Source organism: Nanorana parkeri, unplaced genomic scaffold (genome assembly GCF_000935625.1).
Source record: "Nanorana parkeri isolate BGI_ZX_2015 unplaced genomic scaffold, ASM93562v1 scaffold21, whole genome shotgun sequence".
NCBI classification, from domain to species: domain Eukaryota; kingdom Metazoa; phylum Chordata; class Amphibia; order Anura; family Dicroglossidae; genus Nanorana; species Nanorana parkeri.
The window spans coordinates 3,780,640-3,806,110 of NW_017306289.1; the positions used below are offsets into that span (position 1 = coordinate 3,780,640).

A 25,471-nucleotide genomic window follows, 5' to 3' on the forward strand; every position below is an offset into this window, starting at 1 on the left:
CTTGCCCCTTTCCATGCCAGGTTGCTAAGAGCCGGTCGGGGGTCTGTATAAGGGCCATACACCTATCCCTGCCCAGCTCTTAGCAACCGGGGAGGCTCTCACCGGCATCCCGCCAAGCTCCTGGCAATCAGTAAAGTCACTCCGCGGGATGCTGGGCAGGGAGATGATGCAGAGCCCCACCGTCTCAAGTGACACAAATGCTAGGGACGCCCCTGAGCTGGGGCACCTTCAGGAGGTCAACATTAGTGATGAACCTGGGCTTGGTGTGAACCCAGTTTGCCCACCCACTCAAATCTGTGACCACCGCTCCCCCCTCCCTGTCCAATCAGTGGTGGAAGGTGAGGTGGGGGACTTTCTCCACTCCTTTGTGACATACAGCTGAGGGGCAGGGAAGGTTTCTGTCTGCATCTGATTGGATGGGTGAACTCAGGCAGGTGGGTGGCCCCAAACCAAGGTCAGGAGTATGTATCCTGCAGGGATTTCTCAAACTTGGAGCAGACAGAATCAGGAGCAGTTGCCCATAGTAACCAGTAATCAGTTTCTCTCTTCAGTTTGTTCAGTTCAGCTTTGAATATGAGAGGTAGAAGCGGGTTGGTTGCCATGCACATCTGCACTTGATTCTGTCTGCTCCAATTTTGATAAATTCCCTCACAGAATGCAGGGGTCAGGAGTGTGTAATATGCAGGAGTTTATAATAGGGAGAGGTCAGGAGTGTGTAACATAGAAAGCGCAGGGGCAGGAGTGTGTAATATGCAAGAGTGTGTAATGTGCAGGAGTCAGGAGTGTATAATGTGCAGGGGTGTGTAATGTGCAGGGGTGTGTAATGTGCAGGAGTGTGTAATGTGCTGGGGCAGGAGTGTAATGTGCAGGAGTGTGTAATATGCAGGAGTGTGTAATGTGCAGGAGTGTGTAATGTGCTGGGGCAGGAGTGTAATGTGCAGGAGTCAGGAGTGTGTAATATGCAGGAGTGTGTAATGTGCAGGGGCAGGAGTGTGTAATGTGCAGGAGTGTGTAATATGCAGGAATCAGGAGTGTGCAATGTGCAGGAGTGTGTAATATGCAGGAATCAGGAGTGTGTAACATACAAAGTGCAGGGGTTAGGAGTGTGTAATATACAGAGTGCAGCAGCAGGAATGTGTAATATACAGGAGTCAGGAGTGTGTAATGTGCAGGGGCAGGAGTCAGGAGTGTGTAACATTCAAAGTGCAGGGGTCAGGATTATGTAACATACAGAGTGCAGGGGTCACGGCCGTGTAACATATAGCCTGCAGGTGCAGGAGTGTGTAAAATACAGAGTGCAGGGGAGGCATGTGTAAAGCACAGATTGCAGGTTCTGGAGTGTGTAATGCACACAGTGCAGGGGTCAGGATTGTGTAACAGGGTGCAGGAGTGTGTTATGCACAAATTGCAGGGGTTAGTATTGTGTAATGCACAGATTGCAGGGGTCAACAGTGTGTAACATACACAGTGCAGGGGTCAGGAGTGTGTAACATACACAGTGCAGGGGGTCAGAAGCTAGGAACATGCACACAGTGTAGGAGTCAGAAGTGTGTAATGCACAGAGTGTTGGTGTCAGAAGTGTGTAATGCACAGAGTGTTGGTGTCAGAAGTGTGTAATGCACAGAATGTTGGTGTCAGGAGTGTGTAATGTACAGACTGCAGGGGTCAGAAGCTAGGAACAAGCACACAGTGTAGGAGTCAGAAGTGTGTAACGCACAGGTCTGACGGGCAACTGGAAGACGGGAACGGAAGTTATTGGTACCTCATATGGGGCCCTTTTCTCCATAGGCCTTAAGGGACCACTCACACCATCCTGTTGTGGCAAGGGACATTACATGTATTGGTGCAATGTGGAGTGCCAAAAAGTGGTGCATGCACCGCAGTGCATGTTGGTGTGCTGCCGTGCATTGCACTGCTCTGCAAGCATGTCCATTGGCAGGTGTGTTGGGGTGCCATTCAGAATGATAAATAACATTGTTTGACTAATTCCCATTTAGAAAAGCTATTTTTGGATTGTATTGAAGCTGAGTTCCACCTTTCTTTTGTATATGTATCTTATTACAGCAGCTCCATAAGATCAGGAGTCACCGTTCTGGAATACTGATACAACAAACTTCAGAAGAAAAATCTAGAGGGGGAGGGGCATGCATCAAAAATATGGTGATGAGTCTCACATCTCTTTTTGTCTCCCCCTTTCTCTCTGCATCACCTCTTTTTCCAAAATAACTATTCCCTCATGTCTAACTCCTGCACTATATAGTCTTCAAGTCATGCCATGGTAACATCCAAAGTGCACAGAAGAAAATCATTGTACATGCGAGCTTTCACAGATCATCATATGCTGCTCGAGGTATTTATTAATTTTTTTCCATTCAAAATTTTTATTTTATTGTTTTTTGCACAAAGATATACAGAATACAACGATACAACGAAAGAAAGAAAACGATGTCTCCTGCACATGGTACATTCCTCCCCACTTGTTAGCTGCACATAATATTCAGATTACGAAACGTCACAAACTCGTCGAGATCCGTTAGCACAGAGGAACTGTGTATTAGTTTGTAGGTCTCTCCTGTACCCTGTCAATATTGACTTCCAGCGGGTATCAGAAGGAAACATAAGAGAAAGGAAAAATAAGAGAAGAAAAGGAAAGAGACAGATATAAAGAAAGAAAGCTCCGCACCCCCCCTCTCTCCTCCGGGAGCCTACACCACCACTCAAAGCGATCCCGACTGCCCACTGACCCTCTAATGTTTACTACTCGAAGTGCCCCCCTGTTCGCCCTGTTACCTCCCCCCTTCTCCAACGTTGTCGAACTCCGCGCTACAGCAGAACACCGTCCAGGGTGCCCATATTTTTGCGCACCTGTCCATACGGTCGTGTTTGGTAGCCATGAGCTCCTCCATCTCACAGATATGCCCCACCTGTTGGATCCATTCCCTCAACGTGGGGGCTCTAGTCTCCCTCCATAGCCTAGGAATGAGTGATCTGGCCGCGTTGATCATGTGCTTCTCCAGGGATTTGGCCGGGCCTCCCCTGGATTGGTCATGGAGATGTAACAGGAAGACTCCCGGAGAGTATTCCACCTCTCCTCCCAAAATTTTACACATCAATCCATGCACCTCCCTCCAAAATGGTTGGATGGAGGTACAGGACCAAAAAATATGTAGCAGGTCTCCGCATTCTAAGTTGCAACGCCAGCATGTGGTTGGTATCGTGGGGTCCATCTTATGCAGAATTGCAGGTGTTCTATACCATCGAGTAAGTATTTTAAAATTAGTCTCCTGTGCTTTACTGCCTATTGAGCATTTGTGGGCCCCCCAGCAGATCTTTTCCCAAGTATCCTCCGAGATCTCCTGTGCCAGATCAACCTCCCATCTCCTCCTCAGCGACTGTGAGTGCTTGGATGAATGATCTGTCAATAATGCATAAAGCCAGGAGATCAGGTGTCTGCTAGGTCCCTGGCCTGTGCAAGCCTTTTCAAAGGTTGACATGCCCCTGGCAAAGTCACCCTTTCCGCTATTGAGGTAGTGCCGCACCTGCAGGTACGACCACCAGGGTACCCGCCCACACCTGCTCATCTCCTGTAGGTCTATTCTGTCTAGCAATTTCTGGTTCTTAAAAAATGTGTGTGCTCTCAGCGACTCCTGGGGTTGCCATTGGCATACAAACTCCTCTGTAGAACCCGGTGGGAATGCTTTGTTATCTGTCAGTGGGGTCAGGGGTCCCTCAGGGGAGGTCAGATGTTTCTTGCGTTTGAGCCCTGTTAGTACATGTAGGGACGCCTCAATAAGAGGGTGTATTGCTATATCTGGGTGCCTATATCTGTCCAGTATCCACGCAGCTGAGGTCAGTGGTTGTTCCGTCCAGGTCACCTCCATATCCACCCATAGTTTAGAGCCACCATTGGTATGCCAGTCCACTATCCTATTAAGGTGACAAGCTCTATAGTATCCATAGGTGTCTGGGACTCCCAAACCCCCCTTTGTCTTGGGGGTTTTCAAGAGGGACCACGACACTCTCGGATGTTTATCCTGCCAAATAAAGCGTCTGAATTCTGCATCTACATGTGTAAAGAACGACCCTGGTAGTCGGATCGGAATTGCCTGGAACAAATAGAGCAACTTTGGCAGAACAATCATCTTGACCAGAGCGGCCCTTCCGAACCAGTATACAGAGAGGAGCCTCCAGTTCTGGAGGTCCCGCTTGACTGTCGCCAGGAGCGGTTGGAAATTTAGTCTAAACAGATCTGCTATGGAGGAAGTGAGGTATATCCCCAGATATTTTATGGCCTGTTGCTCCCATCGTACCCGGAATAAGCTCTGAAGGCCTGTAGATCCGCCTCCTCCATCATTCAGGGCTAAAGCCTCAGATTTCCTGTAATTGATGGAGAGATTAGACAGGTCCCCATACTCTTTAAACATTTGGAATAGCTTCACCATGGAGGTTCGTGGGTCTGTCAGGAAAAACAGCATATCGTCCGCATAAGCTGCCACCTTATGCTCTGTGCCCCGCTGACCGACCCCCTTCACCTCCGGTTCGGCTTGCACCATACGAAGAAATGGTTCCAGTGTCAGTATGAAGACGATGGGGGACAGGGGGCAACCCTGTCTCGTACCGTTTGTAATTGCAAACGGAGCGGAAATGGAGCCCGTAGTACGGACCCTTGCCCACGGGTCTGAGTAGATTGCCCCTATCCAACCCATCATCTGTCGGCCAAGACCCATATGCTTAAGGACTTCCAGCATAAAATCCCATGCAACCCTGTCGAACGCCTTCTCCGCATCTGTAGAAAGCACAATCGCCTGTACCCGCCCTGCCTCTGCTAGGTGGATAAGATTGATTGCCCGTGTCGTGTTGTCCCTGGCCTCTCGGCCTGGGACAAAACCCACATGTTGTTCTCCCACCAAAGTGGGGATGTGCGGGAGAAGGCGGTTCGACAGGATCTTGGTGAACAATTTCAGGTCTACATTAAGCAAGGATATGGGCCTATAGCTCGAGCAGATCTGGGGATCCTTGCCTTCTTTGGGGATGACCGTAATGTGCACTTCCAACGACTGGCGAGGGAGGGTAGTTCCCCCACGAATGCCATTGAACGCTGCGAGGAAGTGCGGTCCTAGGAGATCTTTATAAATCATGTAATATTGGGACGGTAATCCGTCAGGGCCCGGGCTCTTCCCCGGTTTCGTCTGGGAGAGCGCTAGATTCCATTCGGCTTCAGTAATGGGGGATTCCAGGGTTGTGGTCACCTGGGAGTCAAGTGTAGGCATCTGAGACTTTGGTATGTATGTGCGAATCCGGCTTAGTCTCTCCGTCATTGCTCGAGGTATTTTTGTGACTATGAGGACCTGTGTAGAATTTTTCTTTTTAATGGCCATATTTCCATAATGGCTTCATAGACATGATGATTCAAAGTATTGATTCTTTATACCTTAATATACCCTAGTAATTAGACATGTGCACCGGCAAAAAAATCCGTTTCGTTTCAATCCGGATTTTGCGTTATTTCGTTTTTCGGGATCTGGGTCCGGAAGTCAATTTGTTTCGGGATTTGGATTCGGACGAAATTCGTTAGCGGTAGTCTGTACGAATTGTCGTTTCCGTTTCACGTTTGTTTTGTTGCAGCAAAGTGACATAAAAAAAATAATATTTTGTTTTAAATGTCACTTTGCTGCTACGAAAATACGTCCACAAATGAAAATTTGTCCAGACTAACAATAACGAATTTCGGAATCAGAAATTCGGATTGGTTTGCATTCGTTATAACTGTAATTCGGTATTCAGATACATCCGAATTTCCGAAATTTCGTCTGAATTTTCGATTCGGAACGAAACGAATCGCACATGTCTAGTAGTAATAGTGAGAACTGTGTGGTCATCCATGTAGGAAACAAACCCTCTATATATCTAGGAGTCTGACAACCAATAACATTGGCAATTAACAGCATTGATCATATTTTCTCTGCTTACTGCTTGAGCCCCCCATTCACACTTGAGTGTCCGCGTAGTTTTCCACGCATTTTTTTATTGTGTATTTGTACATGTGTTTTTTCAAGGTGCTCCCAGCAAAGTCTTTTGCTGCATAAGCAAACAGCATGATGCTTAGATGTGAATGATCACAATAGAAGATACAAGAGAGATGTGACTGTGGAGTGCTAAAGGACTTCTTGCAATGTGCTTCAAATCACTAAGGTATGAATGGGAGCTTTCTAACAGAAGATATCACAGATGTACTGCTGCTGTATTTGTTTCTATTTATGAGGCTGTCTGCTTTTATTCACAATACTCATGGAGAAAAGAAAGCCACCTGTAACTTTTAGCCATAATGCACAGCATATTAGCATATTATGGCAGACTTAGCTTCCAAAGTGATCCTTTCTATGCTCGCTAGCACTGCGCTCCTCACTCGCTGGTGCTTCCATCTTCATCCCGATCTCCTTCCAAATTCTGATTGTTCAGCCACTTCATTGGCCAAGCCTTATTGACGTAACTCCCGCACACGCGCATGGGAGTTACTTAATCTCAGCAAGAATGTTGCTGAACCTGTACACTGAGCTGCGCATGCACTACTAAAAGAGCAAAATTGCTGACCGGGGAGGTAGAAGCTTTTATGTCAGATGAGACTTACACAGTCTCTTCTGTCATAAAAAGCTTCTTCCTGCGGGCAATGTTTTTTTTTAACAAGATCTTACTTCCACTTTAAACAGTTCCAGGAAAATCCCAACATTCTTGTGGGACAGGAACAGATCAAAGGGGAAAAAACACCTTTTTTTAAAGTAAAAGTTCTTCTGAATCTGTGCTGTGTCCTCCTAGCTCTATTTAACCAAATTGACAGTTGTGAAGGACGCACAACACCCTTGTAATCAGAATTCAATGGCCACCTGGATTACCCAGCCACACAAATATGCAGCAAGTCATACAGGCCCATAATGCATGCTTGTTTTTTGGCTACACTTGCACAACATCAGAATCAGAGAATTGTAGATGCAGAACTGTATACATATGTGAAATTTTAAAAGTATGGGGTCATTTTAGAAAGGCAAAAATCTAGATTAAAGTGACACTAAACTCAGGAGTTACATCTTAAAAATGCATTTAAGTACCATAACTATTAACATAAATGTATCTTATTTGTGTATCACTCAGCTGTAGATCCTCAAATCATCTCTGAATTGGTGTTGACACTGTCCTTCCTTCTGGAGGGTGGCTACTTTTCTTCCCCATGGTCCCTGTGTGTGTTGTAAAGTAGCCACCGCTCCAGGGTCACACCTGTGATAGACAATGTTACATTTGTTGGAAATTCAATAGCACATACTGTACTAATATAATAATGTTGTGAGATGTAATATGTCTTTTAAGCTGTAGGTGGCAGTGTAGTGCAATGTTACTCGCTATGTGCATGCTTATCTATGATACACAGGAAGCTGTTTTTTCTATCTATGTTTCGTTCACTATGCTGTATACATACACGTAGCGTTCTTCTAAGCATGGAAAACTTAATTCAGCATTCCTCAAGATCTCAGTGCTTCATCTAAACATATAACCAACAACATTTGTAGGGTTATTCACAAAAGGGTGAAGTCAGGAGAAGTGAACAATCTAGGACAACATAGCTGAACTGGAAAGTGAGCTGGATTAGAGAATGTTTCCAAATCAGCTATGTTGTCCTAGATTGTTTACTTCTCCTGCCTTCTCCAAACCCATCACCCTTTTGTGAATAAGCCAGTTAGTTTACGAATTTGTATTGAGATTGTAGTCCACCATTGGCGGGGGGGGAGACGTTGGAGCGGTGTCTACAACACACACAGGGAACATGGAGAACAAAAGTAGCCACCCTCCAGAAGAAAGGACAGGGTCGGCACCAATGAGATGATTTGAGGATCTACAGCTGAGTGATAAACAAATAAGATACATTTTTGGTAATAGTTATGGTACTTGAATGTATTTTTAAGATTTAACTCCAGAGTTTAGTGTCACTTTAACACATAGAAGCATTTGGTTTGTCAAGGTTACAGGTGGAGTTTTACTATTCTGTATTAATCTCCTACAATGTATCAAATTTACAAATGAAGAACTGTTCTCCCAAAATATGGTTAATGGTTTCCATCTAGTGTTCATTTAAGGTAACTGCAAGTTCCTAAGCCTCAAGGAAACTTTTTTTTTAGGAAGGCTACCAAAACTGATTTGCTGGGATAGTGTTTTAAATATTAATGTTAGTAGCAGATAACTAAAGTTCAAGTGAAAACTTTCAAGATGAAAGCAGAAAATATTCATGGTCACCAAATGCCATGTCATATTCATGTACTCATATGTACTATACTTCTAACATACGGGGCTCATTCAAAAGCCCCTGGAAACTCTGGCACATTTATAAAGCACATCTGTGCACTTTACAAATTGTGCTTTCTGCTTTGATTACATCATTACTTTGAAGGAAGCAAAGGCCAATGCATTTTAATGAAAGAGCAAAAAGGAATTCTTTTTTCATACATAGTTTCACTCCCTGAAACCTCGGCGAGGATGACATATCTGGCCACCAGCTTCCTCCTGGGATGTCAGTGTCACACCTCTCAGGAGGCAGTTTGTGAGATCCAGCACATGAGCAGAGATGCCACTGGCAGAGACCCATGATGCGTCTGCGTATATGCTTTATGTCCTTTCAAGATGGCGGCGCGGCAGTAGAACAGTGCAAGGAAACATTTTCCTGGAAGGAAGACAACACTGCACTATATGGAATAGTAAGAATGTTTTTTTTTATACAGAGACAAATGTTAGGGATCTGAAACTTCATTTCCCATTAAGTGAAGTTCCCCATTAAGTGTTCTGTCCTACAGTGCGCAATAAATATCTGCTAGTGTGGAGGTAACAGCTAGTTCAAACGTTCATCTGTGCTTAGTATTACTTATTGTATTTCAGAATCCTGCTGCACTCCTTACTGGGTATCCCTGTCAGCAGGGAGTGCTCGAAGTGACTGCGGATGGCGCTGCCAATACTAAAAAACTTGTTAAAGATGTCACCAGCACACCATATTGAAGTGAAAAACACGTCTGTTTATTGACGCTTCATGTCAAAACAAACAAGTATTACTTATTGTGGCACCTGTCACTATCTAAGCAATTCATTGATTTAGAAAAGTGACCAGCATTCTATAATCATATTATACACTGTACAGGTTGCAAATAAGGATGAAGTTCTCGTCAGGTTGTGTTAGTGGTGAACTTTGCATGTTCATTGTTCACCCAAAAGGCAAACTTATGGGCAAGCAAAGCAAAGGTGAACCCCAAAATGCTTTCCCTGACCTGCGAAAGCTGGTCAGGTGAAAAATGATGGCCAATAATGGAGCTTTGAATTTTTTTTCCAAAGCAAAACATCTCGTCCCCATGTTAACGTGGATAAGGGCCTCTTCCCCACAACCCTGGCCTGGTGGCTGTGGGCTAATTGGAATTTGGGAGCCCCCTTTAAGAATATTTCCCCCCCTACATGAATAAGTAAGGTGTAAATTGTACACCTACTCGTTTACAGAAAATGTAGTTAACCCCTTCCATGGCAAAACTGGTGGGAGCAGGAAATATCGCCCAGCAACCTAAGTAGTTGAGGTAGCTACCAATGAGCAGCCTACTTACTAAGCGAGTACTCAGAGACAGGGCAATGGCAACAACTCTGGACCTGCAAAGCACTCCGCAGCTAATTTTAGAAGAGCTGTGCTGGAAAGCTGCAATCGAAGAGATGAAGTTCCAGCAACGATGCAGAGTAGAGTCTTAACTAAAGAAAGAAAAAAATGTGTTTGATTAGAGCTGTAGAAAAGACATCCATCCTTCTTGGAAACTACTGGTTGTAGGAGGGGTATGCTGGGCTGGCCTAATGGGCAAGTGTTTAATCCTCCTATAAGTATAACCTTAAGGTTAAAGATGGACAAGAACATTTTTTCCATTTCAGACAGAGTAGGAAAAGGTTAAAACCCACATACATTTTTCGTCCATCTGTATCCTATTGAGATTTGCATTCACTTCCTGCTATGTTGATTCTCTGGCTTTAATAATTAAGTCATTGACCCAGAACATGTATGCAGCAGCAGGCAGTCAGAACCTCTTAATCTCCAGTACATACCTGTTACAGGTCAGTGACCCAGGAAGTATTGATATCCGAAAGCATGACAGCTGAACAACCAGCATTTTCAGAAGTAGTTTAACAACCTAGCGGTCTCATGATGCATTCCCTGTACCAGATGACTTCTACAAATAAGATAAGCGCTCATTCTTATACAACAAACACATTTTACTTTGATATATATTTATTGAACATATGCTTTAAGTGATCCTCTAAGGTAAATTTCTTCTGTACCAATATATTATTTATTGTAGACCATTCTCTTGTTGCATGACCCACCTTCTTTTAGATCACACATGCCTTGACATTCTGTTGTGGAATTGTGATGCACGACAATCACTAGTATGCAGTGGTTTCTCTAAATATAATGGGGGGAATTTATGTCACAACATTTCTTAAAACTCAACCTTTCAAAAACTGAGCTCATGATATTTCCTCCACTCCGTGCACCTTCCCCCAACATTTCAGTTGAGATTGATAACACAACTATCCAAACCTCCCCTCATGCCAAAGTCCTAGGTGTCATCCTTGATTCGGACCTCACCTTTCTTCCCCACATCCAAATCCTGCGGCCTTCACCATAGTAACATCTCCAAAATACGCCCCTTCCTCACCAACGAAACCGCAAAACTACTCATCCACTCCCTTGTTATCCCTCGTCTTGACTATTGTAGCTCCCTCCTCATTGGCCTTCCACTACACAGGATATACCCCCTTCAGTCTATCATGAATGCAGCTGCCAGACTCATCCACTTGACCAACCGCTCAGTGTCTGCAACCCCCCTCTGCCGATCCCTGCACTGGCTTCCACTCGCCCAGAGGATAACATTCAAAATATTAAGTCACTTATAAAGCCATCCACAACTCTGCCCCCGGATATATCTCAGACCTTGTCTCAAAATATCACCCTAACCTTCCACTCCGCTCTTCCCTAGACCTCCTGCTTTCCAGCTCCCTTGTCCACTCTTCCCATACTCACCTCCAGGACTTCTCTAGAGTCTCTCCCATCCTCTGGAACTCTTTACCCCAACCTGTCCGTCTATCTCCCACACTGACTGCCTTTAGGCGTTCCCTAAAGACTCATCTCTTCAGGGAAGCCTATCCCACCTCAACCTAACCACTGAACCATCACATTCTCAAATAATTCTCTTTTAGATTGTAAGCCCTCAGGGGCAGGGCCCTCCTTACCATCTTGTCTTGAATTGTATTGTAATGTCTTCCTTACATTGTACAGCGCTGCACAAACTGTTGGCGCTATATAAATACTATGTAATAATAATGATAACACACTCAAGTTTTGCTTATGGCAGACTTGTGAACATAGATGTTATGAAGTGCAAAAGATGCCAGTAGATTCTCGTCACCCATGATTCTTGATGACTACTTGGGCCACTTTGATAATTTTACCCCGATTCTTTGGACGATCTTTGCATGGTACAAATGGCACCACAAATATGAGCAATGTTTCAGAACCTACCGTGTCCCTTCATGAGGCAAATTGTCACTGTTTTTAGCCCGATGAAGGGACCTTGGTAGGTTCTGAAACATTGCTCATATTTGTGATGCCATATGTATCTGCTGTCAATAAAAGGACGTATAACCATCTTGTCTTGAATTGTATTGTAACTGTAATGTCTTCCTTATATTGTAAAGCGCTGCGCAAACTGTTGGCGCTATATAAATACTATGTAATAATAATAATAGTATAAGGATGTATTAATGCATTGGACCTTGGTGTGCGGGTGACTATCTCCTCTATGTCAGGGAAGCTGAACACATGCTCCCTTGTGGCTGGGAAATACTGGGTGTTTGCAGAAACTCCAGCGGCAGAGGAGCCTTGTGCCTGCTATGTAGTGGTGGCTATGGTGGATTTTTGTTTGCCCCTACGGACATAATGTGTTGCATTAATGCAACGCATTACAGTGCATTACAAGGCATGTAGGTACAAGGCAGAAAAATGGATGGGAACATGGGTTTAAAAGGCTCTATATGTGGTCCAAACAACAGGTCTGGCTGCACAGTTGACCACAAGGACATAAAAATAGTTTGCATCTTTCATCCATTAACATAATATGAAGAATAAAACCTTTGTTCCTTGGATTTGTACTGAAGGTGATAACATGTAAATTCAGTTCTTTTGAAGAAGGCAATTTGCACTTTCACAAAGTAAGAAATAGCTGCATTTGGAAATCATACAGCTTGTCATTCATTAAACTTTTATTAGAAAAAAAATCATTTATTATACAGCAGTCAATCCCGCTCCCAACAAATCAACGCTTCTTCCATGTAAACTTTCTGCGAGCACCCTCCTGGCCAGGTTTCTTTCTTTCCCGATTACGTGGATCTAGAGTCAGTAGTCCAGCTGAAAGACATATCAAAACTCAAATGAGCAACAGCAGTCTAAGTTCTTTATTATACACTTTATTCTGATGCACGATAAGCATGATAATTGCAATTACATTTTTAAAGAAAACCTCTGGATTCGGCCCTGAGACACCGGCATGTAAAAACTACCGTATATACTCGAGTATAAGCCGAGATTTTCAGCCCATTTTTTGGGGTGAAAAGTGCCCCCCTCGGCTTATACTCGAGTCAGTGTCTCGAGAACTTACTTACCTCGCCGAGCGTCGCATCACTGCTGCTCCGGTGGTCGGCGCTCCGAGCGGGGTCATCTGGCAGTCTCCGGGTCCTAATTTAGGTGGCCGGAGACTGCCAGATGACCCAGCTCGGAGCAGGAGCCCCTAACCGTAAGTCCTTTTTTGCTTGCTGCTTTTTTGCTCCTTAGTACATAGAGTGAGGGCAGATTTGGGGTGGGGGCTTATACTCGAGTCAATACTTTTTCCCCGTTCTTTGTGGCAAAATTAGGTACCTCGGCTTATATTCGGGTCGGCTTATACTCGAGTATATACGGTACTGAAATCACTGGATCCGCACGACAGTCAGAGAACTAGTATTTGTAGAAGAGGAGGTCAGCAGCGTCTGCTCCTAAATATCCTCAGTATAGCTTTCCTTTAAAGGGTATATATAGCCCTTTCAGTTTATTTATGGTTGTGTGTCCTGTTGTCCTGTTTCACTTAACTTCCTTAACTTGTCCTCCTTCACTTAACGGTGACAATCATCACTAGACTAAATACAAAGGACCAATCTCTCTAGAGGTGACTCAGACAGCAATAAGAACTTGACAAATGTTCTAGCACTCTTCCCATTTATTTTGTTATTTTTCACTATGCATACACTTTTATGGGGCATATTTGTAAAGCAAGGAAAGTAAATCAATCACTGGCATTTAAAAACATGCACCACGAAGATTTTGGTGAATATCAGATTCACTCTTTATAAATAGTCCCCTAAATGATACTTGCGCCCCAGTTTCAAAAGGAGATGGAGAAGGAGGAAATAGACCACTGAGAATGACACCCCCACTCCCCAGTAACAGACATATCTTCAGAGCTTGCGGGGTCACCTTACCTGACTAATCAAATACAAATCTAAATGCTGCATGAATGTATGCACTTGTTACTTTCACAAGTGGTTTAAGGGATGGTAGCAATGTAGTAATGTCAGCCAGCCACATGACAAAATGCCTAGGCATAGGAGAAATGATCCCAGCCTAGTGTGCTTAGAGGACTGCAGGTCAAGCAGAGTGGCCCAAACAGCAGTTCTGCTTGACCATGCTCAGCAACAGAGAAAAGATTCTTTCTTTCATGAGTGGGTGGGTGTGATTTTGTTGCTGGGAGATGCTACAAATATCATATCATTTGCACAGCTAACATAACCTGTTGTAAGTAGCAACATCTCTCCAGCAGCTAGGGGTTTCTAGGGCAGAGTTGTGGCATAAAGTGGAATCTATGTGTAGGAAGAGCCAGGAAGGTTGTTCAGGCAGGTTAGGGAACAGCAGTGGGGAAAATGGCTTAGGTTTTCTTTCCAGTTTCTGTCTGCCTTAAGATATAATTGAAAAGGGTATTCATCTGTAACAAATGCATGGAAATGTCATCTACAATATGAACAAGACAGCCAGAATTGCATCTGTCTCCAGCTTTGACTATTCACTGCTTAGGCACTCCTTTGAGACTTTTTATGTGACATAGCAAGGTTTTGTCTTTTTTTAGTCATCATTGGAATGACAACACTTCACAGAGGAGCCCTGACGGGGCGGTGTGGCTTCTACATATTTCTGGCCAAAGGTTTGTGTAACCAAAGCCTCTGTTTTTAACGCATAACGTTAGACAGGGTAACTTGTTTTGTTGCAGGCTAGCTGGCAAGTGTGTTGGGAACGGCTTTTCTGTGTTGTATTGTTGTAAGCCTTCCCATGTGCACCTTGCTACAAAGGCTTGTTATAAATTGTGCTTTTGCCACGCATTTATCGTCTGACTATGTTTGGTGTGGGGACGCACTGGGGGTCCCAGCGCGCATTTTGGATTGCTGGGCCTCTGGTGTGTCCCTGTACCTTTAAAAGAGAACTATGGGGTAACCTTTTTATCCCATAGTTCTCTTTAGGGTCACAGGAGGAGATATACTAACCTCTTCCCGTGACCTAAAGCTCAGTTTATAGCACGCTATTGCCCGCTATATGCTGAGAGCGCCGCAGCCAGGACGGATCCCAACAATACTGTCGATATCCACCCAACCCTATCTGGAGGCAGAGCTAGCTGTGCCCGCCCTGTCCCCCAACCGTTCCTCCAGTCAGCGCTGGAGGATCGGATAGGGGAGCTGGGAATCCCTGCTGGGAGCCGTGACAGTCACGGCTCTCTGCAGGGAGATGATGGAGAAGTGAGCGAGCGATGGTATGTGTTCACTCACTTACCAATCTATAGAGCCGACGTGTGACAGTTTCAATGTCACAGGTCGGCTCTAACTATGAGGATGATTGCAAGTCACTCACCTCATAGTTCTCCTTTAAGGAGGAGTGGGCTCTCTCCAGGCACACCTGCATTCAATTCATCAACTGCATTAACATGCTCCAACATGGAGACTCATAAATAGAGTTAGGACCACACTTCACAGAGGAGCCTTGATGGGGCAGCGTGGTTACTACATAGCTGGCAAGTGTGCTGGGAATTTTTTTGTGTGTTTTGTATCATTGGAATGACTGCCTGCCAGTAACAATGTAGAGACTATTTTAAAGGAGAAGTATTGGGAGAGTAAAATGTAATCGAGAACTGAGCGATCACAAACCGCTGATCACTCCACTCACAGTCTTCTTCATGCAGAGTGGTGACTGGATTCCCCCCTCCTCTGTTCCTCCAGACTGACAGGGGAGGGACAGACAAGGGAGGGGGTGGGCACAGCTGGTTCTGGCTCTAAAAGGTAGAGCCAGTTGTCAATCAGACAGAGGGGTGGATCCTGACAGTATTGTTGGGATCCTTCCCAACTGCAGCACGGCTCTGCACTGTCAGCATATAGTAGGCTAATGCCCACTATATGCAGAGTTTAGGTCACAGGAGTATATTAGTAAATGTCCTCCTGTGACCCATATGCGAACTAAAGCCAAAAAAAGTTTGGTTTTAGTTCTCTTTTAAATTGAGTATTTACAAATGTGTGTGTGCAAGCAAAGTGTGAAAATGAATATATTTCTATCCCTTTAGTTCCATTTTTAGGACTGCTGACAATGGGGTGAATGCAACACACTAATTCCAGATTTTGTAATAAGGTAATGCTGGTTTACATTGCAACCCCCAAATTAATAAGCCGTCTCTAAATCTACAGTGTTCATTTTCGAAGGAAGAGAATAGCTCCCCTACCTTGCCTCATAGCTTCCCCTTGATTCTCTGAGACAAAGCTAAGCAGGGCCCTTGATATAGCTAGCCGGATGGCTCCAGCTTGTGATGACCTTCCCCCTTCAGAGACAGTGCACTCTACGTCATATGTTCGAAGTCTGTCAACAAACTGGAGTGGAAACATAAGCTGCTCCCTAAAAGAAGAAAAGGCAGTAAATCATTGACTGAATAAACAATGGTACAAACAAGAAACAAAAAAGGTGCTTCACTTAAAGCAAGCACAACTCCAACCTCCTCTGTCCAGCATCCATTCAAATGGAAAGAGCAAACTGTCAAAAACCTGTTCAGGCAGCCAAATATGTGACCTGTTTCATGTCAAATCATGTGACTTCAACAGTAACTGTCCTTAAGAAATAAAGGAGCTCATAAATTATGAGCATATCCTTGCCAAGTGCTATCAAACCAAAAGACCGTTATGCCTTCCATAAGCTTGTGTGGCCAGACTGCACGTCACTCCAGTCAAGAATGCATTGCTTGATTACCACCCTCCTGACAGAACATATTACTGAAAAATACCTTCATATTAATTATGTTTAAATGTGTGATAGCCTTTGAAAAATAACATCTCGTTAGACTATGTTATGTTTTGTTATGTATATTTGCTATCTCTGTACTGCTCTGCACATATTTTAAACAATATATGTTTATTATAAATTGTATGATACTATATGTTGATCCCTGAAACTTGCCTACACAAGTATGGTGATATTTAAAAAGGAGACGCTACAGTTTGCATGAACAAAGATGCAGCATTAGTTTGTTTTCTCCAACAGGGGGTGCTACAGAGACACACAACACAAATGTTGATATCGCTGCAGCTGGATGTGTTTATAATTTGAAAAAAAACCCCCAAAAAACAGTTCTGCTTTCCATAGAAGACTTAGCGGTCACCATAAATTCATCTTTCAAACTGCCTGCTGATTCTCACTAGCAATTGTTCTAAGCAGGAATACAAAATGTTATCTGCAGGTAGAGACCACACACTTTTATTTTAAAGACTAGTGAACCAACCTGAGATGAGGACAATTACAAATAAAGCTAGTAGATGTGCATAAGGAATCTTTTTTTTTTTAATTATAAAAAACGATACCATATAATTTAAAGGAGAACTATGAGGTGAGTGCTTTTCACTCACCTCATAGTTCTAGCCGACCTGTGACAATGAGACTGTATAATCTTGGTTTTAGTAAGACATGCACTAACCCAACATAAGGGTATGCCATAAAAATGGGAAGCAATGAAGGAAATTGGGGAATTGGGTACAATGTTAGATTGTGAGCCTTCTATTTATAACAGAATTATTTTACCTGTCTTGCAGCACTGGGAAATAATACAAATAATCTTCGCCATTTATGATGATGTTTCCCTGTCCGTTATCTTTAAGTATAACCGTTGAATGTGATGTTTTTCTTTTGCCTAAAGATAAGAGCAGATGTCAATGAGAAAAGCCTTAACAGTAATACTTTTAGTGCATATTTACACCTCTGCATTTACGTACCGTTCCCCAACAACTAAACAGGCACTGGACAGTTTTGCAATATTTTTTTTTTCAATGGTTGAGGCTAGGTTCACACCACCTGCACTACATCGCACGTCATACGGGATGCTTTTACCGGGGCCGCGTGATCGTGTGCTAGTGCACACAGCGATTGCCGCACGGCCCCATTGATCAAAGGGGTGACATCCGCGACACACAACGCCCGACTTTTTTAGCAAGGCAATCGTGCACAGAACCACGCGGATTGCCGCACGATCAGGAGTTGCCTTGGTGTGAACCTAGCCTTACTATTCTGCGTGCTGCAGTTTACCTGTGGTTTCTAAAAACTGCATTGTCTATAGGAGTAAATGGTGCCACTTGTAGGATACATGTCGACATATACTATACATACACTTTTCTCCCCATGGAAAATGCATACAGTACACTTTGAAACCGGTCAAATAGAGGACCTGACATTGCTAAATTGTTTGCAAACATAAGCATGCCTCTTATCTATGTGTTTAGGTACGGTTCACATTAAAAGAAAGCATTAAAGATTTACCAACTGAATTCTGGAGCTTCTCGAGGGAAAGAAATTGGAGGAGTTATCAGTACTCGTGTGGAACAGAGCACAGACTGAATACAAGTATAGAATCATTACTTCGTATGATATACGAGTATTGAGTTGACATGTGCGGACAATTGGGCAAATGTGGTTTCCTGATTTTAACAGGACAGGTTAAAGGTGATCAGGTTTAGTGGAGTTGGCTTAACATTTTGAACATATATAAACAGTGGCTTAGTGGTTAGCACTCCTGTCTTGAAGGTCAGAGGTTTCCTCTGGGTACTCCGGTTTCCTCCCTCAGGAACATTTGGTTCCTGTCTAAATTTGCCCTAGTATGTGAGATAGATTGTAAGCTCCTTGAGGGCAGGAACTGATGTGAATGTACAATATATGAAGCACCATGTAAATTGTCAGCGCTATATAAACACCTGTAATAAGTAACTAAATAGGCCTGGATATAATAGGCAGAGAAGTCTGAAAGAAAACTGCTACAGTCATATCTCCAGCCCTTAATTTCAATCCAGTCTAGCTGATGTGAGTCCATCAAGTATAGCAGCAAAGGTATTCTCAATGGCAGAAAAGTGTGTGCACTGTTCACATTATACAATATAAAGAATGAACTGCGCCAATAAGCAAGCTAACAGCTACAAGGCACTGGAATGTACACCCAACTCTTTATATCTGTTCACATTATAACTAGCATGCTGAAAGTTTTAAAGCCGATATAAAAAGATATCAAAAACTGCCAATTCATGCTGGAGTGTGCATATTCATATAATATACTATAAACATAACTGCATTTTATATATACACAAATGTCATACAATGCAGAATGTGTTCAAGTGCAGAAATGGCAGTTAAAAGAGAACTATGAGGTGAGTGAGAATCAGCCTCATAGTTCGAGCCAACGTGTGACAATTAAACTGTCACACATCGGCTCAATAGATCGGGAAGTGAGCGAACACATACCGTCGCTCGCTCACTTCTTGATCATGTCCCTGCAGAGAGCTGTGACTGTCACTCCCGGCTCCCTGCAGTGCAGGGGCCCCCCCCTCCCCGATCCATCAGCGCTGACTGGCAGAACAGATGGGGAGGGGGCGGGTACAGCTGGCTCTAGATAGGCAGAGTCAGCTGTCAATCCCGCAGCTGGGTGGATCTCGATAGTAATATCAGGATCCGTCCCGGCTGCGCCGGTCTCAGTATACCGTGAGCTGTAGCTCGGCAGTATACTGAGCTTTGGGTCACGGAAGAACGCTAGTTTATGTCCTACCGTGACCCTTAGGAGAACTATGTGGAAAAACACTTACCCCATAGTTCTCCTTTAAGCCAAGACTAAGGAGCACTAAGACTTTTTGTGATGATGTGATCTTTGCCCATGATAGGTATTATGAAAAAATGACAATCACGCGACAAAAGCGCGATTTGCAATCCGCTCAGTGTGAATGGGGCCTTAAATTAGTTTCAGTACAGCGTTCCATGACGGAATAAATGTCAGTCAAAGTATCACAGCGCTGAATACTGAAAAATGGCCTGGATGGGAAGGGGGTTTAACACCGCGGACTTCAAGTGGTTAATGTTTATCTTCGTTAAACAGCAGACATCTTCCAAACTGTTGTGAAATAAAACATTACGTAGAGTTGTGGAACCCTGCTTAGCTAAGAAACTGACAAAGTCTTGGGGTGATTACCTTCGGCGGTGCTGAATGCTCTGCCATGCTCATCATACTGTGGTGGCTGAACCATCTGTTTTTTGCTCTGAATTTCAAGCTTCCTGCAGAATTTGTGCACATACTCCTCCTCAATGCTGCTGTGTGGCAGCCTCACCAAGCGTTCCATCGTTTGTATAAAATACTGGTACTGCAAGCAAACAAAAACTCATTAGGAGGTGTCAGTGTAATTGCTATAGTCCTAGGCTGGAGCTTGGCAGAGCAGGCCTCTCATTGACATTCCCTGTCAGACTGACACTTTGGCATATGGATGTTCATTTTCAAACAGTGTGAGACAATACATTTCTATGCTCCACAAAATCCCTCAGACCTATTTTGCAGACAACAATGAATCAAAGCAGTTTTAAGCTACTCTTTTGTAATTGAAGGGATCTTGCCACAAACTGCTGCAAATTATATGAGCCTTCAAGAATTTCTCTCTACTTGCCAGCTGATTACATTTGCATTTTCTGTTGGCACTTCCTACAGATGGTGTTTAGTAAGGTTTCCCACCTTAGACCCAAAAAGCTATTTCAAGAGGAGCTGTATTACTTTGTTTACAGGGTAGTTTGTCGAGAGTAGCACAAACTATTTGGTGAATACCTTAACATTATAGAACCACAATTGCCACACATTTTTTGTTGCCAAGTTTAAGGTCCTGACTATTTTTTGGTGACGGCAGGTTCACTTTTTAAAGACTGGCTCATCAATATCCAGCTAAAGTGCACGTTTCCTACAAACAATGAAAGAGAATACAGCTCGGATTAATACTGATTGAATAGCATACGCTTACTTTCTTTCCTGGAAGTAGCCTTCCTTAATCATGAAGCACCTAATCCATACGCTGAGTATAAATGCATTAAGAACAAACAATATCTGAGACACAAAGGCTTTCTCCTTAATCATGGTATAAAAACAAAATAGTTCTCATTACTTGGTGTAGCACATGACTAAGGCTTGCAGGGAACCAATAGTTCAGTACAATACTTAAAATTGGCCATAGACAACCCTTTAAGAGCTTTTTCCAGCGGATTAATTTAGTGTTAACAGTGATTAATTGCCCTACAACTATTGCTTATGCTCTGACGTTCGCGGTGATATGTAACATATGCGGCGCAATGGTCATTTTCAGAAGTAATCGCACCCGACACATGCTTGTGTGTATGTGGGGACTTTAACAAAAAATATTAAAATCTGTGACTTAATTTTTAAAAAAACGTTTTCTTTTTTTTTTACGCTTAACTTTATTGCTATCACATAGGGGGCTAAGAGGGGGGCCTGCGGGGAGCGGTGACTGATAGCAGGAAGATGATCGGGAAGTGAGCGGATCGGCGGTATGTGTTCACTGACTTCCCGATCAATAGAGCTGACCTGTGACATTTGGCTCACCCCATAGTTCTCCTTTAACCAACCCTACTATATAAAAGCATTCTTATTTCTGTTGGTTTTGCTGTTGGAGAGTTCTCTTCACTTACTACCTGGTAAAATGTTGTCAGCAGGACAGGAAGCAAAGTAAAATTTCTGCAACAAAGGCCTAAAGACAGGGGTTCAAAATGTAGGCAGGACATTATTATTATTTGGGACTTACATAGTGCCAACGGTTTAAAGAGAGGCATTACCGTTACAATACAATGTAAGATTGTTAGGAGGATCTTGCCCCTGAGAGCTTACAATCTAAAAACAACTTATTAAAAAAAGTATAATTATCAAAATATGTTGATGCACCTTTTTTTTTTTCATTTTGGAGCTGGAAAGGTAAACACTATAAGGGGAACCTGTCATAAGAAATTAACATTTCCCAACTTGGAAGAATAACATTGTCTATCATTCCGCAATTAGGGATGTTCAGATACCAAGTACAAGTACATGTAAAGATACTCTTCCAGCTCCAAGACTAGACTAGAGAAAAATTCATAAGTTAGGAGGCAGCTGTCATTGTTAAAGAGCATTGGCTACGGAGCTCCTGGGATTTGTACATCTCTGTTTTAATGTACGATTTTGTTTTTATAAATATATATAAGGGATGCACAGATACCAGTTTTTTCAAGTACAGGTACTGATACTTGTCCAAGTACTTACAGATACAAGTACTGATACATTTTTGTTTATTGTCATGTGACAGTTTTTCTAAAACAATACAGACTAATGATTTCAGGACAGTGGTGGAGCGCCAGAACCAGGTCCCAGCTGCAACCCTGATATTAGCAAGTATCGACACTTGTATCTGAACATCGCTGGCCACAATAATAATGACCAGGAACACAACAGAAAAGGTCATCAACAGACTGCATTTAAGCCTTTCCTTGCTAACAATGTAAAGGCATACGGCAGAACCAAAAAGTTTCCATCTGGCCAAGTCAGTATGCCTTACGTCGCTGGCATTCACCCTTCTGCCTTAAGCTCATGGTCACTTCAACTATCATCAGATTATAACAGAAGGGTTCTCCTGACTGTACTGTGTAAATAAATAGCTGTCATCAGCTGCTGACAATATTCTCCCATCACAGCCACTCTGCAGCTGTCTCCTCCTCACTGGAAGCTGGCTGCAGTGGTCTGTGTCACCTCCAATCCCGCTGCTCTCCACCGCCTGTATTGGCAGAGGCAACGAGGATCCAAGGAGACACAGACCTCTGCAGCTGGCGAGAGAGCTGCAGGGAGGAAAGTGCAATGACAGGAGGGGCAAAGCTTCAGGAATGCCAAGCGGAGTGATCCTTCCCTGTGCAGTACAAACTAGGAGTGATCAGTACTGGTCACTCTGATATACTTGTAAATAACTGAGGACATAGTAAGCAGGTACTATGTCCCCATTGATGGGTGAACAGGAAGTGCTATTACTTCCTGTTAATTCATAACTGAGGACATAGGAAACACTTACTATCTCCTCAGTTTATGAATGAACAGGAAGCCCTCAGTACAGAGGCATCCTGACCATTCATAACTGGGGAGATAGTAAATATTTACTCCTCAGTTTTTGAATGCACAAGAAGCCTCTGCACTGAGTGCTTCCTGTTCATTGAATGTTGGGGCTATAGAAAAGGACACTGAGAACTCTGTGATTCAATGTATTTTTCTATTTCAAATGGGAAATATCAGGGGTCTGTTTAGACCCCTGATCACAATGCTTTGCCATGCGCTGCATGGCAAACTATTGTAATATGTTGTGTTGCGATTAAATGTATGCCTGCATCATTTTATCGCAACACACACCAATGCAGTGCACAAACAGCACTGTAGATCAGGCGATACCACAACACATAAGTGTAAGGTCAGCCTTCAGATTTTTAGAATTAGTTGCTCATTTACAGTTTTGCGTTCCTTCCGTTTTTAATGTTTCGTAAAAAGGCACAATTTAAAATTTACAAATATTTGTTAATTCATTGCAATTTTATCTTTTAGATTTTTTAGGAATCTTGTAAATTTTGTTTTTTGTGTGCGCTGATGAATGATTGTAGTGTATTTTAGAAAACATTGACTTGATAAACATTTGTGCAACTGTGACGGGACCTACTAAATTAGGAGCACCATCTTTTTATTGTACCGGTCATGTATTTTCAGAAAATGTATGGTTTGGGGGGTATTTTACAAACTCTGAAACCTGCAGTTGAAAATGTAAAAAAAGGTGAAAAATTGCAAAAATGGTCTGGCCAGCTGAGGTTATAAGTGGAGTGCAGGGCCTGGCAGCAAACCCTCTTTATCTAGGAGTCTGACAACCAATAACATTTGCAATTAGCAGAATTGATCATATTTTTGGTGCTTACTGCTTAAAAGGAGAACTATGAGGTGACTGATTTACACTTATCCTCATAGTTAGAGCAAATGCGTGACATTGAAACGGTCACACATCGACTCTATAGTTCGAAAAGTGAGCAAACACACACCGCCATCTCCCAGCAGAGGCCGTCAGTCACTGCTCCCTGCAGGGATTCCCCCTCTCCGATCCTCCAGCGCTGACTGGAGGAACGGACGGGGGAGGGAGCATCTCAAAAGTATTGTCGGGATCCGTCCCAGCTGCGGCGCTCTCGGCATATAGTGGGCAATAGCCCGCTATAAACCGAGTTTTGGGTCACAGGAGGACATGTATATGTCCTCCCGTGACCCCAAAGAGAACTGTGGGATAAAAAGGTTACCCCATAGTTCTCTTTTAAATGTATGTGCAGTACGCTTTGGCTCTATTTGTGGCAAAGGGAAAAGGTGAATTGTGAGATGTCATAGTTTTATATCAAGTACAAAGGCTCAGCTATTTAGACAGGACCCCATCGATGGAGGTTTGCGGTCCTAGAGAAAAAAAAAAATAACACAACATATTGCTGTTAGGAATTAAGAAAAAAAGCAATTAAAGACAGAATGAATATAAGCCTGCACTGAAGCAAATCATAGCCCTGGCATGAACATGGCTAAATATTGGTCCAAAACCTGTGCATTATATGCCTCCACAGTAATCATCTACCTAACAAAACATTCTTTTGATTATCAAGATGCAAAAAGTAAAAAAAACTTTGATGTAAAAGCATTAAACACTTACGTCTCTGTCAGACACTTTTTCTACTATTATATGTTCCAGATTCTCTTTACTCAACCAAACCTGACCAGCCATTTCTCTGTTGAAAACAAACACACAGCATTATGCATTCCCTAATTATTCAAGCAATTAGAGACGCATCACCTGACATCACTAATATTGGCATCCGTGGCCTGATGATATACAAAACAGTGCAGAAAATCACAATTTTAACTGCTGTCTATTAATAGCATCTTTTTATGAGAGGAGCAGTTCAGCTTCAATGATAACAGCAGTATAAATACACGACGGTACACTAATAGAGGGAAACAGTACTCAGGCAATGGGTGTAAATTCTATGCCATATTTGATAAGCATCTACTGTATTCAGACGTAATATTAATAAAGAAGAGTTATCAGCTGTGGAATCACACTGCATCATGAAAGGATAGGAAACAACTTACATTTAATCTGAAGGTGGCACAATTCAGGGCAGATGGATTGTGTAACAATAGCTCCAGAAGCAAATGCCCCCTTCAAAAAGTCTGCTTGAAGCTATAATGAATCCAAAGCAAGCACAAAGTGGATGCAAAGGGGACAACTTGCTCATTCTTTTTCAAAGAGTTTATAGACATATTCCATCTATGTACCCCATGAGCAATTTCAACCCTATGGGACACAAAGTGTCCATGGGGCATCTATAACTCCAGCAGACACCTTTCGGAATGTCCCACCATTGTAAACATCTGTTGGTTCATCTGGAACTTTCATACATAAACGTGGATATGCATGTAAGACTAATACATGGCAGTGCGCTCCATTTCAAATGCCTTGGCCACTATCTATCTAAAATCCTGATTCCATGTCCTCTACTGATAAAACGCCGACACACACTTACATTTGTCCTGGACTTTCAGAAACCAGGCCTTTACTTCTAACGTTATCTTCATAAGCCTGCACTTTTAGGAATGTTTCATGTGTATTCTGGTTAGGAGAAGAAACAAAAAAAAGAAGGAATATGATAAACAATAAATGACAGAAATGGCCAGCAAATATATGGGAGGGTAAAAAACTGGCCAACCAACCATGCTGAAGCTGCCTCCAGTGACACAGAGGCAAGTGGAGACAAGAGATGGATTTGTATGCACTGTAAACAAGCTAAACATATAATTTGCCTTAGGCAATAAGGTGAATGTCCCATTAGAGGCTGACATCTGTACAGTCACACAATAAAATAATGTGTTTATTAATAAGCGGCCCAAATTCACATGTTTAAAAAAAGACCACATGGGCATCCTAACCCCCTCAGGTGTTCCTAAGCTCCTGATGTAAAACAGTTTGT

The 25,471-nt window shown here is 43.1% G+C and overlaps 1 protein-coding gene across 1 annotated transcript in view; it reads right to left on the reverse strand.

Annotated features, from left to right (window-relative positions):
* Positions 1 to 12,316: 12,316 nt before the first annotated feature.
* The window catches only part of MRPS9 (mitochondrial ribosomal protein S9), a 49,776-nt gene continuing 36,621 nt past the window's right edge, over positions 12,317 to 25,471 (reverse strand). The window contains exons 6-11 of the mRNA XM_018562978.1: positions 25,028 to 25,113; positions 24,154 to 24,229; positions 19,614 to 19,782; positions 17,192 to 17,300; positions 15,849 to 16,018; positions 12,317 to 12,469 (exon numbers count right to left, since the gene is read on the reverse strand). Coding sequence (XP_018418480.1) covers positions 12,378 to 12,469; positions 15,849 to 16,018; positions 17,192 to 17,300; positions 19,614 to 19,782; positions 24,154 to 24,229; positions 25,028 to 25,113 — 702 coding nt within the window. The 3' untranslated portion in view covers positions 12,317 to 12,377. The remainder of the gene's footprint in view (positions 12,470 to 15,848; positions 16,019 to 17,191; positions 17,301 to 19,613; positions 19,783 to 24,153; positions 24,230 to 25,027; positions 25,114 to 25,471) is intronic.